General features: G+C 44.6%; 1 protein-coding gene across 4 annotated transcripts in view; it reads left to right on the top strand.

The window, feature by feature from the left end:
• The window catches only part of TDRP (testis development related protein), a 430472-nt gene that overhangs the window by 344319 nt on the left and 66891 nt on the right, over positions 1 to 19262 (top strand). For all 4 annotated transcript variants that reach the window (XM_069235830.1, XM_069235831.1, XM_069235832.1 and 1 more), the window contains one exon: positions 4933 to 5036. In XM_069235830.1, the coding sequence (XP_069091931.1) occupies positions 4933 to 5036 (104 nt within the window). The remainder of the gene's footprint in view (positions 1 to 4932; positions 5037 to 19262) is intronic.

The following is a 19262-nucleotide window of genomic DNA, read 5'->3' on the forward strand; positions in this document are numbered from 1 at the left end:
TAGTCAAAAATAGAAGAAGTTACCATATACAAGCCTGGAAACTATCAAAGCTTGAATAATGGTTTTCCTGGTGGAAGCAGGAAGAAGAGGTAAAAGTCTGCAGATCAATCGTATATAGAAACAGCAAGAAGATGCATCACAGCCTACTTGCCCTGAGAAAGAGAAGGCTGGTTCAGCTAAACCCAAGAGTTTTCGCAGATGGTACAGAGGAAAGAGGGGATCCAAGTTGTAGAGGCTACCAAGAGGGTGATCAAAAGAGTGTACAATTGCCCATTTTGATTATTTCTGTTTTAATACTGTTGACGTGAAGGTAGTTGTTTGCATTCATGGAGCCACAGCTGTCATGCAAGACCAGAACCTTTCTTGGCTGTCCGCCAGGTCACTGCCATTGAAAGACACAATGATCTGGGTGGCAGTGGCTTATGCTAAAATATTGAAATGGAAATAGTGAATACGTGCAGCGAGTGGAGTGATGTAAACACGAAAAAGGGTGGGGCTCAGCAAAGAACCATAAGGTACTGCATATGTAATCATAAGAGCATGAGAGAAAAATGTCAACGGTTGGGCAGCTTGGGCTGTACTGAGTCAAGAAAGAGTTCTAACTATTTTAAGGCTTGATGTGGGATGTCCGTGTGATAAAAGTGATTCATCAGAATCTCATGAGAGACCATGTCATATGCCACAGAGAGGTCAGACAGGATCAGAGTCATCTGAGCCTGATAGCAGAGCTGTTTTTATTCCATGAGATGGTTGTAACTCTGATGAACAGATAGGATTACATTGATGCGCTCGGCCCAAGCTTGGAGCTCTGTTTAAAATGCTAGCAAAGCACTTCCCTTCTGTATCAAGGCGCACAATTAGTCTATAATTCGTGGGGTATGACCGTGGACCCTTTTAAGGGTTGAGCCAAAGCGCTCTGTCCCTGCTGTTATCTCTCTACGGGCTTGTAACCACGCCCATGTCAGGCCCATCACTTTGGTTGGTTCGTGGGCTTGCCTTTTACAGTTCGCTTCATTTCATTAGTGAAAGGCATGCATTTGGCATGCCTTTTCCTTTGTTTATCCCTCCTCCAGTGCACCGGCCAACTACAGAAAACATGCGAGGCTCTCGGATTTTTCAGCAAGGTTTCTGGACTACTTTGTTACATGGATATTTGCACTTTTGCTGATTACATGGATATTTGCAGTTTTGCGGGTTACATACATAATTGCACTTTTGCCGATATGTTTCACTGCGAGCGAACTTCTGTTTCCTTTTGTGTGTTTGCTATGTGGCCATTGGCTCGCTTACATGAAACAGTTTTACTTTTTAGTTTGTGGCAAGAAAAGTCTGGGTAGGAGCTTACAAAGCTAATAGCTTCAACCTGAGTAAATGCGAGACCCATTGTATTGCAAATGCTCGTTGTGTATTAGTAGTGAAGCCCCTCCATCACTTGGGAATGACTGCCCACCAGCAAGTATTGTTGGAAAAGGGGGGCCATAACCGAGGCCCATGTCGTTGGAGCCCATTTACATAATGCAGCTTCGATGCCACTTAAACCAGGGGAATCCCTTTGGCACATTGTTTTAGTCGCCTTCATTACTTGCGCTAGGCTGATTGTTGTCAGGTCACCAACAGCAGAACTTGAAGATTTTGGAGACATATGTGAGGTCTTGGCACGGTCCACACTGTCATTTCCCTTTGTGACGGTGACTTCTGCCTGTTCCCTATATAGACTTGAGACATATGATTCCCAATCAGATGGAGCAACATTGTCACCTGAGGCTTTGAGGGGAGGGTTTTGTGTGATCCTTTGATTTTATAATTTGCTGTGAATCAACCCATTCTGTGTTTCTTACTGTTTTTCGGAGTTAGACAGCCTTTCTATATTTTTTCTTTAGCGTGGAGATCTGGGGTTCCATCCACTTATTCTCTCCCTTATTGTGGCTTCTGATTTTCAATGCTTTATTTAGTTGTTGTTTTAGGGCTCGTGTTTGACTTAGGCTGGTTCTTACCAGAGTGGGACGGAATACTTGCTGGGGTCAGTCATTCCTGAGTCATAATTGCACACCTTGATACAGTAGGGAAGTGCTTTGCTAGCATTTTAAACTCGGAGCTCCACGCTTGGGCCGAGAGTATAAATGTAATCCTGTCTAGTCAACCAGGCTTTCAAAGGGGAAGCCATATTGAGGACAGTCTTTTCTATCTGGAACATCTGAGCGAAGCAACTATGGCTACTAAGGAACGGCTCTATATGCAGGCTTTATGACTTCAAAACAGCTTATGACAGTATTTCGAGATCGAGGCTCTGGGAAAAACTGTAGGCCTGGGCAATTCCAACAAACATACTAAACTCCATCCCATCATTGCGCTTTATACAGACACATAGGTAAAAATAACGGTCAACACCAGATGGACCACCACAGCAAAAATCAGGACTGACAAGAGCCTTAAACAAGGATGCATATTGGCACCGTTGTTATTTAACATGTATCTGGCTGACCTGACAATCCATCTAGAGAGGGTGAGGGAGTTCCCTTCAAAAATGGCCGACACCAGAACACAATTGTTACAATATGCGGATGATACTGTGCTCCTGGACCAAACACCTATTGGGCTGCAGTAACTCTTTAACGCACTTGCGGTCTATTGCTGGAAAAACAGCCTAAAACTAAACATTACAAAAACAAAAGTCTTGGTAATTTAATCACAACTGAAAAGCATGCGGCCTGGTTCATTGAGGGGAGCTCCGTGGAAGTAGTGGAAGCCTACAAATATTTGGGGGTTTGGTTGGACCATTTGGGCTGAAGTCTTCAGCCCACATCCACGCCCAGCAAGTGGTCGCAAACTCATTGGAGTGTGCCTTTCATAAACTACAGAAATCATTAAGACCACGGTTGAAGGTGATGGGCTGTAAACTACCTCCAACTATAACACATGGTGAAATCATATACAGACAGAAAATGGCTAATTGTCTTGACAGGACACAATGTATGTGCTACTGCAGAGTATTCTCCAAACAGGCAAAAGAAGGCACGTTAGAAAGCATCATTTGGGAAACAATAAAAAAAACTATTACACCAATTGGCATAAGTATTTTAGTCAAGCACTGGATAATCTTGAGGCCAGGGAGATCTGGGCAAGTGGTCTCCCAGTGCCAACAGTCTGTAGATTAATAAACAAGCAAACGAAGTTAATCTCCAGGGAGCAGGACTGCAAGACAGTCAAGAAACTTGCTAACGGTAGGTGGGTGACCACTTTTTACAAGCCAGGGACTTTACCGATTTATCTTTCCTTGCCGTTTAGTGCAGCCCTCATGTAGTAGTTAATGAGACTGCGTTTGAGGCTAATTCCACTAAAAACATACGGGTATTGTTGGAGACATTTTGAAGCCCAGGACTGGCATTGCAGATTCTGTGCCAGGCAGGAGGAATCTCTGATCCATTCCCTTTTGTGTATATGAGAAGCTGCTCCCACTTAGAGGATTCTGGCTTCGACCAATATGACGTGCTCTGCATATTTGTACTTGCAGAGCGGCCGTGGAAGCATGCTTGACAAGTGAGTGTTCACAGTTGGCAGCTAGATTTATAAAGTTCCTGCGAGCGCCCTGGTCCCTATCACTAAATGCATCAGACACTATATCTTGCACCTTTGATTAGACCGTTGCTTCCGCCAGGGATTTCATAGAGGCGTTGAGCTTAGACAGAGATCAGTTGATTTCATAGAGGCGTTGAGCTTAGACAGAGATCAGTTGATTTCATAGAGGCATTTAGCTTAGACAGAGATCAGTTGATTTCATAGAGGCGTTGAGCTTAGACAGAGATCAGTTTGGCACCCTGGTTAGGGTCAAAGTGCTGAAATTTAGACTTACCTTGTTTTTAAGTCCTGCTTTTAATAGCTAAAAACTTTTAAAGCCATTTCTATTACCACAGGTAGGTGGCCGATGTAAACATTACCTCATTACACTCAAAATAAGAAAGACATTTATGAAGGTATGTTTTATTGTAAGAATTTTAAATAATTGCACAATGAAGAATGTATCTATCTATCTGCTAGACAGGCATGTAAGAAGTTAGTGGTTTCAATGACAGTAGCAATTTGATGTTTTTTCCAAGATTTTAGTAGCAAAAGGGAGGAGAGGTTAGGTACAAATATCTGAGTATGGAGGGATCTGCTGAATGTTTTTGAGTGGAGTGAGTGTAGTCAGTTTGCAGATCTAGAAATAAGGGAAATATCGCATCAGTCCACTAGTAACAGACTAATAGAACCTGTACTATTCTGGTTGGGGGTTCGGGGTTCAAGGAGTAAACACAATATAATGAAGGTAATAGGAAAATGAAATAAGTGAAAATATGAGCTGAGAGGGTCAGGATTCAGCCGTGGGGAAATCCATTGAAGTCCTATAGATAGCTACGTGACTAATTAAAATGTAAACACTCGAAAAAATTGAGAAAGTATCATTTAAGATAGACCAATTGGTAATGTTCAGTTGATATGGATTTTTGGGTTTTCGGTATCCACTAGCCTTGTTAATTCTCTGTATGTCGGTGTTTTCTGATCTAAACTGTTTCTGTTATGCTTAGCTTTTTCATTAGATAGTCCTACATTCCTTATAACGAAGCTGAAATGTTATTAATGAATTGATGTTTATATTTAGAGGATCTGCTTTGTTTGTATTTAATACCTCTACACCGTATTACATTTTTAGGTTTTAATGAGCATTTCAAACTAAAGCAATGCATTAACTTTCAGTCCTTTGTTACTTGAAGTGTAAGTCCTGTTCATGGTTTAACTTGTTCTTGTATCACTCATACGGAGCAGTAAATTATATGGAAAATTAAACCATTGAGCTACTTGCTTTCATAGGAAAGATAGGCTTGCTGTTACTGGTTGTATTAGAGGCCTAACTTTATTAAGGATCAAATGCATTTCTCTTTATATTTTCCATAATAGGTCCAAGGTGCCAGTTTCCGAGGCTGGAAGGACGTGACATCCATTTTTAACAAAGATGATGAAAAGCAACTGTTAACAGGATCGAAGTCTCCAAAATCGAAAGGGTATGCAGAAATCACAGTTTGTGAAAAAGAGTTAAATTGGTGCTTGTTGATGTTAACAGCTTAAACTGTGTGACAGAAAGATTGGGAGCCTGTTTAATGTGCATGCTTTTAGGTTCTTGCCTTTCCACTGATGGGTATTTATAGACTAAAGTGTAAAGTCCCAAGTGGCATTTAATTTACTAACTGAGCAGTCTGAATACAGAGTGGATGTTTGTATGCCAGTTTCCGTGCCAGAAATCCAAGGGCACTCTCCGTTACATTTTTTTTTTTTTTTTACAAGACTGCATACTCTCGTGAGCAGAAGCTGTGTCACTTATTGCAGTGGTTTCCATTGTTCTTGTAATTGTGTTGGTTAACTTCCAGGCTTTAGTTCACTCCAAAATAAATGCTTACTTTAAGGCCCAAAACCATAGCTGTCTATTTGTTATCCCAAGTGCCCATTTGTCACCCACAATATTCATTGAACTGTAGTTAGTATCCTTTGATTTTTTTAGATCTACTGATCTTTGTGTTTTTCATCTATTGGCTTTTACCAAGAATTGGTTATCTGAGAGTGTCAGTGAATGACCAGTATATGATTAAGGAGCTAATATTGAGCGTTGTGAACATTTTTGCGGTCTGATTTTCTCACAGTGTATATTTTTAGGTTATTTAAAAGCATAAGTTCCCAACTTAGTCACCATGTCTCAGATTGTTGCTGTCCTGGTTATTCCAGCACAGAAGCTGATATGTCATGCTGAAAACTGGGTCCTGTTCCCTCCCGCATCCAAAGAGACCTAAAGATTAGTCAATTCTCACCATTATCTAAACAATGTAGGCTGCGTCTCTTATAAATCATTCTTAACGATCACTCATAATAATTAATTAGGTTAAACCAAGGTATTGGCAAAAGTATATTAAATGCCTGGGTATGAATAATATCCATTGGGTGGGACCTTAACTTCAGTTTTGCATTTTATGTCTAGTGAATAACAGAGGTTTATCTGGATTCAACTGCTTTGTTTATTAGTTCAGCTGTGCTCTTTTTAGGTCGAGCGTACAAGCGCACTGATGTGTTGTAATCTATCTGTGGGCTTTTAACCATGCCCACCGACCGCCCATCGCTATCACTTCTTCATGAGCTTGCTTTTCAAAAATTCTTTATTATCATTGGTAAATGCTTTAAGTTTGTCCCTCCATGGGGCGATTTTGTTATTGCCCTAGGCCATTGCCCCATTACATGGATAATTGCATGATTGCCGATATGTTTGACTGCAAGAGAACTTATTTTTCCATTTGTGTCTCTCCTTCGCTCTCATGCTTATGGCGGCCGTAGCACTTTGAATCGGCTTCCTTATGTCAACTGTTTTACTTTTCGTTTTCAATTTATGTAGTAAGAAAAGTCCAGTTAGGAATTTACAATGCTAATAGCTCTAACTCGAGCAAACGCAAGACCCATTGTATTGCAAATGCTTGCTCTACAATAGGGACCTGATTGTTAGCAACACATTTAGTATTAATGAGATTTTTAGAGGCTCCCGAACGTACCAGAGCCAGCATCTAATTCCAGACTTAATGTGAATGAAATTAATTGTGGAATGAGAGGGCAGAGATAAACATCAATAAAAATGTTCTAAGGCCTTGCAACCAAACTTGAAACAAAAGACTGTCTATGCTCATCAATGTGTTCTTAAATAATATTCAGACAATATGTTCTTCAAATTATTCCTTCATGAATAAAAAAGGCATCATTTTATTTATCATTCTTTTGCATAAGTAGTAACCAGCTTTAGAAAGCGTTATGGGGTCTATGCCTTCCGAATCTTTTTCACACAGGCTGCTCTCTTTTGCCATCACTGAAAAAGTCCTTTCTTTTTCTGGGCCTTTTTGATGATTTAGATGCAGCACACAGTTCAACATTTGTACCCTTTGGTGTGAACTTTAGCCTTCAGCTCTTTCCTAAACCCCAGGGTGAAATGGGGTTAACAGTGATTCATCCGACTATAAAATCTCATCCAATAGTTCTTTTAATTTGTCCTGATGCTATCACTCTTAAAATTCCTCAAGATGGATTTTTTAGTAATAGTCACTTTTATTTGTGCCTGGTATGTTCTTTTTAAACCTTTATTTATGACTTTTCCAAAACAACAATAACATGTTAGCATTGCCAACAATAAGTCACGTTGAGGTACCTATAGTATTAGTCTTGAGCATTCCTGATCCATGGACCTAAGGATGCTGTAGAAATTAATTAAAAATATAACCAACATATCCAGTTGACCTCAGTCCCCGCCCTCCTCACCCAGACAAAGACGATTCACCACCAGTAACACTTATCGTAGGAGGCACTCCCCTCCCTGCCTTCCAGGACTCTAGTACAAACCCCCCAGATCGACCTGCAGCTTAGCCTCTGTGCGATCATGACAAAGCCATAATTCTTCTGCCCGTGACCACTCCAAGCCACCCTAAGACCACAGATCCACCATGGGGGGTTCTCGCTCCCATCCAGGTAATTGCAACTCACCTCCTGGCTAACACTAGGGATAACTGTAGGCAGCACCACTGATCTTACTCTTCTTGGGCTGTGCAATATTCCAAGCAGTGCTGCAGGACTACTTCACATGCCAGTGCACCACAGCTGTGCCACTACTCCTGACCAACAATTCCCAACCTGCGGACAAACCCATGCCATATGCAGAAAGTCTTCTTCGCCAATTCAACACCGCGGGTAATCCACTCAGCGTTCCGAGTTAATTCTGGGTAATTTCATCAGTCGTGTACATACAGTGAATAAAATTAAAATGGATCAATTTATGACAAGTGTTTCCAGACACAGTCTGCATAAGGCATAGATCCTAGTCCAATACGTGTCTGACAATGGGATTCCCAGATCCGCCTTCCAGTCGATACGGACACACACAACTGACCAGGTACCGTCTCAGCCTGCAGAGCGAGACTAAGTGGCGTCTTTAGCCCAATTATAACAGAGCCCCCACCACCGCGCAATCCAAATGTGCCTCAGGAAAGACACCTAGATCTGCTTGGCCACCTCCAACAAACCTCCATAATACAGGAATTGTCCAGGACCCAGACCAAACTGCAACTTGGCATCCTTAAAGGAGATGAACATATTATTAGGGTACATATTCTTGCCCTATTCCAGGCCATCGCATGCCAGGTCTGATATGATATGGGTTCCTCCGACTGACAGGACCAACAGCCAAATCAGGAGTTCACTGTGAAAAGGAGTCCTCTTGATCACCACTTTGACAATCCTTTACCACACAGCAGCAGTCTGTCGCACAGTGCACAGTGCAGGGGGCACCAGGCTGCATCCCCGATCCCACCATCAGCAACTCAAAAGCTTACTATCCTCCATCATACCCGCAACCAAGCCCTTCTCCCCTCGGCCATCCAATGCTCAGCATGCTGTAGGCAAGATGCATAGAAATAATATTCTAAATTGGGCACTTTAAACCCACTATCCTCAACCCTCTGCATCAGTGTCAGGTGAGCCCCTCTGCTCTGCTTACCTGCCCAAAGTGGTGAGGAGAGGAGCACATTCAACCGACAAAAAACACCCGCCTTTTAGGAGCACAACGAATTCTGGATAGTGTATAGACAACTGGGTAGCATCACCATCTTTGCTACTACTATTCTACTCACAAGGGACAGTGGCAGGATATTCCAAAACCACTCAGAAGCCTGGAGCAAATCCCATATTGCAACTCAATTGCCCTACCCCCAGAAATTGAAAGTGATCAGTTTTCCACTGCAACCCCAGGTTCGGTGCTGGTCCTCAGGGACCTCCACCACGCCTACAGGAGGAACAGCAGAGACTTTTTCCAGTTGATCTGGAGACTTGACACCTCCCTAAACGCATCCAGCAGTCACAACATGACTGACAGGGACTTTCTTGGGGCTCGCAGATAAAATAAGACATCATCGGGGTAAAGGGATGCAATGTGTCGTTGCGGACTGAGCATAACACCCATCGAGCCTGAATAGCTGGTGGCTCCATTGCCAATGCAAACAAAAGGGATGACAATGGACAGTCCTGCCTAGAGTCCCACTCTGTCTCCCACTGTTCAGAACAGAACTGCCCCAGCTACACTTGCGCACATGAACCAGTGTTCACCAGGTGTATCCAGGCCGGAAACCGAGGACCAAATCCCATGGGCTTCATCACCCCCAGGAGATACCCCAGTCCATCGTATCAAAGGCCTTCTCAGTGTTTATAGAGACCACCACCCTTTCCCTCATGTAATACATGTCAGTCTACGTAAATTCATGGTCTTACTACGTCCAGAGATGAAACCACACTGATTAACATGCACTAGATTGGTCATGACCAGGAACAACTGATTGGCCAACAACTTACACCAGATCTTCACATTAGAGTTGATCATCGTAAGCGGGTGATACGACGCTGGTTGCGATGCCCAACCCCCCAGCCTCTGCATCATACAAATAAGAGCTTCTCTCATACTTGGCAAGAGGACACCCGTCGCACCAGCCTCCAGAAAGACCTCAAGCAGTTTGAGTCATGGCTGCCGAGAAGCCCTGATAAAATTCAGCTGGGAATCAATCCCCTCCCAGGTTCCTTGTTCCTGGGCAGCATTCACAATGCATAACGTCTGCCTCAAATTCTTCCACAGTCTCCTCCTTCGCACTGGGTAGATGCAAGGTCGCCAGATAAGTAGTAACAGAATCCGACGTACTGTGACTACCTCCACAATACACTCCCTGAAGGTGGTGCTGAAAGGTTGCACCGCCCCCCACGTCGCGATAACAGACCCTGTCTTGTCAGTCATATGAAGCAACGGTGAGGGACTGAACTGTCGCAACAACAAGGCCAAAAGCCTACCTGATTTATCTCCCTCCCGATGCAGTTGATGCCTATACTGAGCTTGTGTGTACCTATCCAGCATGTCCCATTTGTCAGCAGTGGTCTGCCGTGCCCTCATTTCCTCCCTCAGTCAGTCAAATCCTCAACTCTGCAAGGAAGCTAACCCGTCCTCCTCCAACTGCAGCTCTCTTTCTAGCTGCCTGCGTACTCTAGTCGATAGACCTAGACATTGTCTCCGCATCACAATCTTTATGGCTTCCCATTCTGTGCCACAGGACCCCGTTGTGCCCCACTTATTGCCAAAGTAATCTGTCCGTACCTACGACAGTGAGTCCCTGCCAATAACATCTGACATCACGTCAACTGGGAAACACCAGATCCATGGCTGTACCTCTGACCCCCCCCCCCAAAACCACTTCACATGATACCAGAGAGTGATCCAACAGGAGACTAGCTAGGTGAGGTACCTGCACCAAATCCCTGGGTGATATACCCGCCAGCAGAACCCTATCCAGCCTACTGTATGTGCCATGTGTCGGTCAGTGACAAGTGAATACCCTGTCAAATGGCCTTAAAGCCCTCAAAGTGTCCCAGAGTCCCAAGTTACCCATCACCTCCTTCAATGCCCTAGTCATCCGCAGCTCAGTATCAAGCCTCGGTGGCAAGCTATCTGCCTCACCATCCAGAACACAGTTATAATTAGCCCACCCAGCCATATCATGGGCCCATTGAGGTCAGTCCCCAATGCCTCTTGTATGCGGAAGAAGAAGCGCGGATCATCCATATTAGGGGTGAAAATATTGACCAGAGATAAACCCCTCTCATCCAGGTGTCCTGCAGTATAACATACTACCCATTTATGGCTGCTTCCATGTATGTTTGCCCAAAGGGGGTTACAGGAGCCACTCATACCATCACTCCACCTGAGTAGGAAGCATGATATGCCTGACCCTTTGACTCTTTTTTGACTTTCTCAAACTTAGTATCATTAAGGTGCGTCTACTGGAGACATACAATATCCACTTTATGGTGCCTCAGAAAAGACAGGACCCTGAACTGTTTCACACAGTTGCCTAAGCCCCTGACATTCCAGGTAAGAACTTAAATTTGCTACCCATAGAAAGTGATGGTATGTGTCAAGCATTCCTGCACTGCATAACCGAATAGTGCTACAAAATGTAAACAAATCAATCAGCACGCCAACCCAGAAACAATAGTTGGCGGCTGAGTGTCGGGGACCAGAGTGTCCATGACTGGATCATGTTGATCCATCCCAGGTGTCTGCATCACTCCCAGCCCATCCTGTATAGTGACCCTTCATTTTCCCCAGATCTCCCACATCTGAGCAGTTCCACCATGTTCCCCCGCTCGCCATGCGCAATATGACAGCCACCTGTCCCCACATGCCGCGACCTTCTCCCATATCGCCGGTAGTCCCAAACCTTCTCCATATCCTCAAAGCGGTGTGCCTTCCTTCCAGAGAGTACCTTGAGCTTGGAGGGATAAAGGAGCATATATTTAAGGATTAGTGCACACAACTTCTGTTTCACTTAAAGGAATTACTTTTGCTGTTCTTGAACCTTCTTGGTATAAACTGGAAAGATAGCTCTCTTATGATTCTGATAATCCGGTATGGGACCTTCATTTTCTTCCCAATAAGGACCTGCAGAGAGCACCGGACTGCGGGAACACAGCCAAGACCACGTGTGCCCTCTCATTCACAAAAATGTCTAATAGGCCCAAAGGTCTCAGACTTTGACGCACCCACTGTTCCATAAATTTCTCACCCAAAGCGCCCTCATCCTCTCCAGGAACCCCTGAAGGTGAATTTTGCAGTGACGGAGTGACCCTCCACGTCCTCCACCTTAGCCTCCAGGTCCCCAGTGATGGAGTCATTCTGGCCATCTGCAGCTTCAGAGACACCCCCTCACCACTGAGCGTTTCAATGTTATCCTCAGCAGTCACCCTTTCAGCTACCTTACAGTGGTCCACCAAGAGCAGATTAACATCAGCAGGCACCATCTCTATCTGATGTTGCAAGGTGACATAAAACCCCTGGGCGGCTGCTAGAAGATCAGCATGTGGCGGCTCACACTGAAGGGAAGCAGCAGCTGATTACGCACCCCACTTCCGAACAAGGTACTGAGCGTGGTATACTGAGTAATGGCGTTGGTAGCATCTACCCTCTGTTACCTGGCCTTCCCTTTGTGGTCAAAGCAGGGTGACTCTGTTCAGGAGGAGGAGAACTGTAGAGCCCAAGCCCATGCCAGGCCCTCCCGTGTGCAGGCAGTCCCCAGGGCACCTACCACAGCAGGCCAAGTGTAACAGTCCAAGGTATCCACAAGGGTCAATGACCCAGCAGCGTCCATGGGGCAACAGCCCACAGTAGCTGTCCCCCCTAGGGTCTCAGCCCCAGGTTTTGGGCCCATTCCAGGCCCTCTCACCGAGGGCCAAAATGAGTAGACGGGCCCTTCTTGTTCCCAGGACCAGCAGGCAGGAGGAAACATGGGCCAGGCACATAATCCACCAGGTCCAGGAATATTACCCCCAACTCACTGCTCAGAAAATGGGATGATGTCCTCAGGGCAAACTGTCCTCAGACCTCGTCCTCAGTTGTGGCATGAGCACCATTGCAGGAGTGCCACAAAAGAGAACTGTCCCAGGGCCCCGTGGACTCAGGATCTGTGCTCCACTCCTGGTTCTTGCACCTCTGGTCCCTCCAGCCACTTATGTTGCCCCAATGAGGCAATTCATGTCCTCAGTGCAGGTCAGCGCATAACTGCTCCACAGCTGGCCCCACATGATGGCGGCCAGTGCACCGATCCAGGTCAGACGGGCTTGCAGTTCCTTTGTCCTCTCACTGGGGGGCCCTGCCAGACCTGATGCCCTCTCCACTGGGTAGACTCCATGTCCCAGTAGGGTCGGACCCCCACCAACACCAAAAGGCTGATATGCCTCTCCTCCAGCCACTACTCTCCCGCCAGCACTGGTAGAGGGCTCTGAACAGGGCAAAAGGATGTTCCGGGCACACGTTGCTTTGAAGTGGCCCCACCGGCCCCAAACATGGGCACAGTTCACCATCCCCAAGGGGGTGGGCGCTCTGCCCAACTTTGAAGTCCTGAGAGTGGCAATCCTCTCAGCTAGTGGAGACCGGACACACCAGTGCTAGCAAGACCCAAACACATTCCACCACAATCAGGCTCAGTGAGGGACCCCCAAAGTGGGCAACAGGGCACACACGCCACAGAGATACAAAGGATCATGGACCCCTGGAAGCCAATGCAGGATCATTTGCAGGATGTCAGAGGATATAGGCTGGGCCAGCCGGGAGCGACACGGATCTTTCTCCTGTCGGCCATCTTGCCAGGCCACTCCCGTGCTGTGTATTTGTTTAAAAAAGTAAAATGACTTTTGGTTAGTGATTGATTGACTGACTGAAAAGCCTGTAGTTATTAATCTCATCATTGATGTCTGAATTGATGACAGAACTTTGTGGTTTTCATTGATTTTAAAAACAGCAACCTGTTGTCACTCATCTGCAGGAGCTCATGATACTGGCTACTGCTGCAACTTCAGATCAGAGTTCTAGATTTGTTGCTTAACTATTTTTTCTGAAAGCCCTTTTATATTGGCCCATTGCTTATTAACTTTATTTTTCCTGATGTCTCACTGAGTTGTGGCAATTACATCTCACTTCTTACTACATGAGTCACCTCAGTGTCTCACTTATCCATTCTTCCAACTCTGCCACACCACATATCCTGCAACACTTCCCATGTTACTGTCTTAGATCGTGCAAGCTCCTCCCTTTAAGCCTTATTCTTCCTTCAAAGCCACCCTTCATCTTGTGGAAGGAGTTGGGGTATGTTTACTTTTAGGGGAATCTCTAGAATTTTAGGGGGCACACACATTGGGCCATAGATAGAACTGTTGAAGCTACCCTTAAAATTTTGAAATTCCACTATATGTATGTATAAAGATATATATTCACTGAAAAACCAAAGGTTAAACTAACGTTAGAGTTGGGGGATGAAATGAGACCAAAAAGCCACTAAACTCCACCAGTTATAGTATACTCAGCTAACTGTAACTTGTAGCCCACAGTGCACTGCTGTGGGTGGCCAACCCCCTGCTGTGCGGGGTCAGAGTCTTATAATAGCTGCTGCAACATTTTCAGTCAGATCACTCCATACCAAAATGGCCAATGAGAGCAAAATCTACCATTCACCAAATCAAAAAAAAGCACATATTCGGAGTAAAGTTCCAACTTTCTGGCAAATTTGGTGTAATACCATTCAGCACTTTTGCTGTATCAGAGAGCAAAGATTCCTATGGAAGTTAACATAGGAAGTCTGTGTTTTGAGCCCCCCACCCCACCTCCCTGTGCCCCTTTTCCCACCCAGCCCATGCTTGACAGATCCATGCAATAATATCCTTGAAGGAGGCGAGGTGGATGGACCTGTTTTTTTGTGTGGAAAGTTTTGTGCCGATTCATCAAACAGAGCCAGTGTTGTTAGAGGAACCCAAAATGTTTTTCCTATAGAAACTCTAACTAGAACTACACAGTGGTGATCACCAGTGCGTAATATACATCTATATTTAGATATAGACATATACTCAAATATATACAGATTCAGATTTAAGCATTTTAAGTAAACAACACTACTTTGCAATAAAAGTAAATTGGCCAATTTGATGTGTCTGGCATGGTACAGTGTCTTTTTTTCTGTCACCTCCTGGCACAGTTATCTGTTCTAGTGGTGGGGTACACTAAGGGGGCTGGGACCAATACAGCTGTTCAGATTAGCAGCCCCACTTTTCGAATTAGTGATTTGAATATTTTTCCAGGTAATAAGTTATCAGACAAAGAAAATGTTGTTTTCACATCACCCTGGGTATAGGTTTTAAATAATTTATGATTGTGCGTTACCTTTGTTTTTCCAGTTGTTCAAGGCCATAGTTTCCAAAAGGGTGGTGGATTAAATATTGCCATCAATAATTCCATGTACTTTTTTGATAAACTGATTGCCCTTGTGCCAAACCACAGCACGCACCATTGTGAAGCTGGCAACTGCAGCACTTGTTGGGACTACTTAGCACAAACATAGAATACTGCACTTTTAAAATCTGTATGCATGCTTTATAAGCATTATTATTTTCAATCTGGTCCCTGTGTAGATACATAGGTCAGTCTACGCTCATGATTGTTTTTATTTTTCTGTGGCTGCTTGTGAAAAAATACTCGCTGGTGACATAGTTCCAAAGTTTGCAAGTGTATTTGGGAATCTTTCATAAATTCAGATACAGCTTGCCCAAGAAGAAAAGAGAAGTGATGTTTCTCATTAAAACTTTTTGAGGTGTGCTAATACAGCAGTGGATGAATTAATTACATTATTATGACTTTTTTGACCACTCGGGAACTAAGAATGAACTGGACTCCTCTTCAACACTGTCCAATTGTACTAAGGACCATGTGGCTAACTGTTGGTGCTCGCACCAGGATCCTCAACCTAGAAGAGAGCAGAGAAGTGTTATTGGGGAAGCGGTCCCACAAGCAGAGCATCTGAATCCCCTTTTCCCACATCACTGAAGGCCCTTGCCCTTCTAAAAGTGGAGGTAGATAATGTATGCATCCGTCTGTCATTTACCTGCCATTTGCACCTTAGCTTCCCTGGAGTAGCAGACAAAGGGGCCTCTCTCCCTGCCGTGATGGGGCTCATTAGCTACAAGAGATAATTTACCTTCCTCACTGTCAGTAGTTTGCAGGAGATGATCACCCAGCATAATATAGGGCTTCTTTGTGCACCTTTCGGAATCAATTGTCCCATTTTCACACTGTTAAAATAAGTCCAGTTGTGTAGGTGCTCATACCATAGTGGAAAAATGAATTGTGAATGCACTATTTGTCATTGAGGTATGAATGTGCTTGGTATGCCTGCAGAGCATGGCCCCAAGTCAGCACCATGGAAACCCTGCCAACACCATGCATTTCTGAATACTGAACACCTTGGAGAATCTAGGGAGGCGTGGCTCGTGTAGATCTATCTATGCCTAAATGGGTACGGAGCTATCTTCCAGCCGTGAAGATGTTTTTTGTGGAGGTGACAAATGTGCTACTTTTCTGAGAGCAGATGATGAGGAAAGGGATTGTAGCAGAGCAAACTGAGTGCTTTGGTGACCCAAAATTCTTGTTGGCTTTCCAAGACGGTAGGTGATATGAGTTGCAGTTACCCTGACTTTACTTTTTAGGGTAGAATGCACTCATGTTGTTGGTGAGGTGTGTTAAGGGTATATTTGTAGATTGTCAACATGTGTGTCCATAGTGGAAGTTTTATGTTATTTAGAATTTGCATTCCAAATTAAAGTTGTGCCCATATACTGTTCCATTTATACTGCACTTGTTTTCTTTAAAAAGAAATAAAAACTTTCTACAAAAAAAAAATGCGAGCTGGTGCCACAAAAGCCATTGGTCTGACCCATACAAAAGCTCCAACTGGGGCTAGCACGACTTCTTGATGGAGTTGTTCCTAAATGTCGGATGCCACTTGCGAGGGAGTGCGGACAGGTCACGGAGTGGCATGGACCCCATGTAAAGTATCTTGGAAAATGAGGAAACAAAGACATTGCACGTAGTCAAGGAGCCGTCTCTGGAGCCGGTGCGTGTTGGTTTATTAATGCTACCGGGGAGGTGTGAGGCGTCTGTTCCTTACTGCTAGGCAGGGGAGGTGAGGCCTCAGTTCCTTACTGTTGCAGGGGAGGTGATGAGCCCTCTGTGGAGAGACATCGGTTCCTTATGACAAGGCGGGGTCTATGAATCCAGCAGGTCTAGATGCGAGGCGTGAACTTTGCTGTGTCGCGATCACACCACGTGGCCACAGGTGCTGCGACTGAGTTGGATGTCATGGACATCGGTGACATGGCACTCAGGACTCATGCTGTGGTGGAACTTCCGAGGTGCTGTGGTGGTTGCAGTTGTTGCACTCAGCAGGAACCATGGCTTAGGTGCAGGCAGCCACACAGTCGGACAGCGGCACCAGTTCTGAATTTGCTCTGGAGAGGATGTGTTTGTTTCTTCTTGGTTACACCAGAACTCACTCCCAAGGGCCCAGGAACTGGATTTGGCACCACTTGTCTAATCAGGACTCTCAGAAAGAGAGCCCAGGTGCTGGCAGATGACGTCTTTGATGTCCCTGAGAATTCTTAACAGAAGGCAAGCTCAGTCCAGGCCCTTAGAGAACCTCTAGAAGCAGGATGTAGAAAGCAAAGTTTAGTTCTTTCACTCTCAGGACTGAAGCAGCAAGCAGCAGGCCAGCACAACAAAGCAACAGACAGAGTGACAGTCCATCCTACAGCACCCAGGTCTTCTTCCTGGCAGAATGTCATCATTTCAGAAGAATTCTAACTTTGTGGGACCTGTTTCTGTCTTTGAAATAGGGAAACTTCAAAGAGAAGTCTTTGTAATGCACAAGACCCTGCCTTTGCTGCCCTGGCCCCAGACACACTCTAGGGGGTTAGAGACTGCTTTGTGTAAGGACAGAGACAGTCCTGTTCAGGTGCAAGTGTCAGCTCCTCCCGCCACTCTAGTCCAGGAAGACTCATCAGGATATGCAGGGCACACCTAAGATTCCTTTTTGTGACTGCCTAGAGTGAATTCACAAACAGCCCAACTGTCATCCTGACCCAAACGTGTATTCCACAGACATGCAGAGGCACAGAACGGTTAAGCAAGAAAATGCACACTTTCTAAAAGTGGCATTTTCAAACTCTCATTTTGAAAAATAACTTCACCAAAAGATGTATTTTTAAATTCTGAGTTCAGAGACCCCATATCTCTATGTGCTTCCAATGGGAAATTACACTGAATGATATTTCAGGCAATCCCCATGCTACTCTATGGTAGAGATAGTCCTTGCAATAGTGAAAAACGATTTTAGCAGTATTCCACCTTCAGGACACATAAAATACACCAGTAAATGTCCTACCTTTTAAATACACTGCACCCTGCGCATGGGGCTGCCTTGGGCCTACCTTAAGGGTGACTTACACATAGCAAAAGGGAAGGTTTAGGCCTGGCAAGCTCTGTGCACTTGCCAGGTCGAGATGTCAGTTTAAAACTGCACACAAAGACACTAGTGGCAGGTCTGAGACATGTTTACAGGGCTACACATGGGGGTGGCACAATCAGTGCAGCAGACCCACTAGTAGCATTTGGTTTACAGGCCCTGGGCACACATGGTGCACTATACTAGGGACTTACTAGTATATCAGATATGACAATCATGGATAAACCAATCATCAGTTCCATTTAGGCCGAGAGCACTGGCACTTTAGCATAGCACTGGTCAGCAGTGGTAAAGTGCCCAAAGGGCTAAAGCCAGCAAAAACAAAATTCAGCACAGGATTAAAAAGGGAGGGCAGAAGCAAAAAGACAGGGGAAACCACACCGAGCTGACGGGCTTAACACTTATGCACATACTGAACTGCCAAAGTGCCAGGACACGCAACATAGACCACAGAATGTCGAAAATTTAAAAACACATTAAGAGGCCAGGATCCAGAACCGCGGGGAGTAAATTGAGGTCCAGGGATTTAAGTAGGAATTGGCACTGCCTGCACAGTTAGTTTTTAAACAGGCATATAAAACAAGTCAATTAAAGAGATTGTGGTGGCAGCCTTTATACAATTAAAGAGTATGATTGAAAATGAAACTACAGTGAGAGCATCCTCAGCTAGCATACTTGACTTTCCACCATTTTCAGAGGGTGAAGTGCCCAGGGCTTATTCCTTGACTTTCTGAAAGATACAGTTCTCTACACATATCTTGTGACCCCTCGCTAGATCTACAGATTCCTCCTCATTTCTGTGAGGGGACCTGGAATGAAAACTCTGTAACCAGTAGGATTAGAGTGACCTTCACCTCTCCCAGAGAGAAGGTTGGTGACTCTCACTGTGGCCAAAAAGATAGCTTTAATTTTTAGAAGATCTAAAATTCTGATATTTTCTGATCTCAGTTGAAAGATTGTTAGAAAATGTCAAAATATGTATTAGAACAAGAAAAGGCATCTTTGGCTAAACTTTTCAGCTTCTTTGTAATATCTGTTCTGACTTCATGCAATGGAAGGTGATTGTTTGCCTCTCCTTACAGGTTCAAGTGACCGAAGATGTTTCAAACTCTAAATGGGAGGAAAATGCTAATCTAGACCTTGGAGTCTTTGCCACTGCGTTCATGAAGTAATTTTACATGGTAGATGTGATATTTTGCAGCATGGAGTAGTCTAGCTGGTCATGTTGTGCATAATTCCAGGTGTAATCCTAGTATGACATTGGCCGAAGCCTGCAGTCCCTCCTTATGTGACCACCATATTATATATTTTATTTTTTTACATTTGGTTAAGAGG

This window comes from Pleurodeles waltl, chromosome 5 (genome assembly GCF_031143425.1).
Source record: "Pleurodeles waltl isolate 20211129_DDA chromosome 5, aPleWal1.hap1.20221129, whole genome shotgun sequence".
In the NCBI taxonomy this organism is placed as follows: Eukaryota; Metazoa; Chordata; class Amphibia; order Caudata; family Salamandridae; genus Pleurodeles; species Pleurodeles waltl.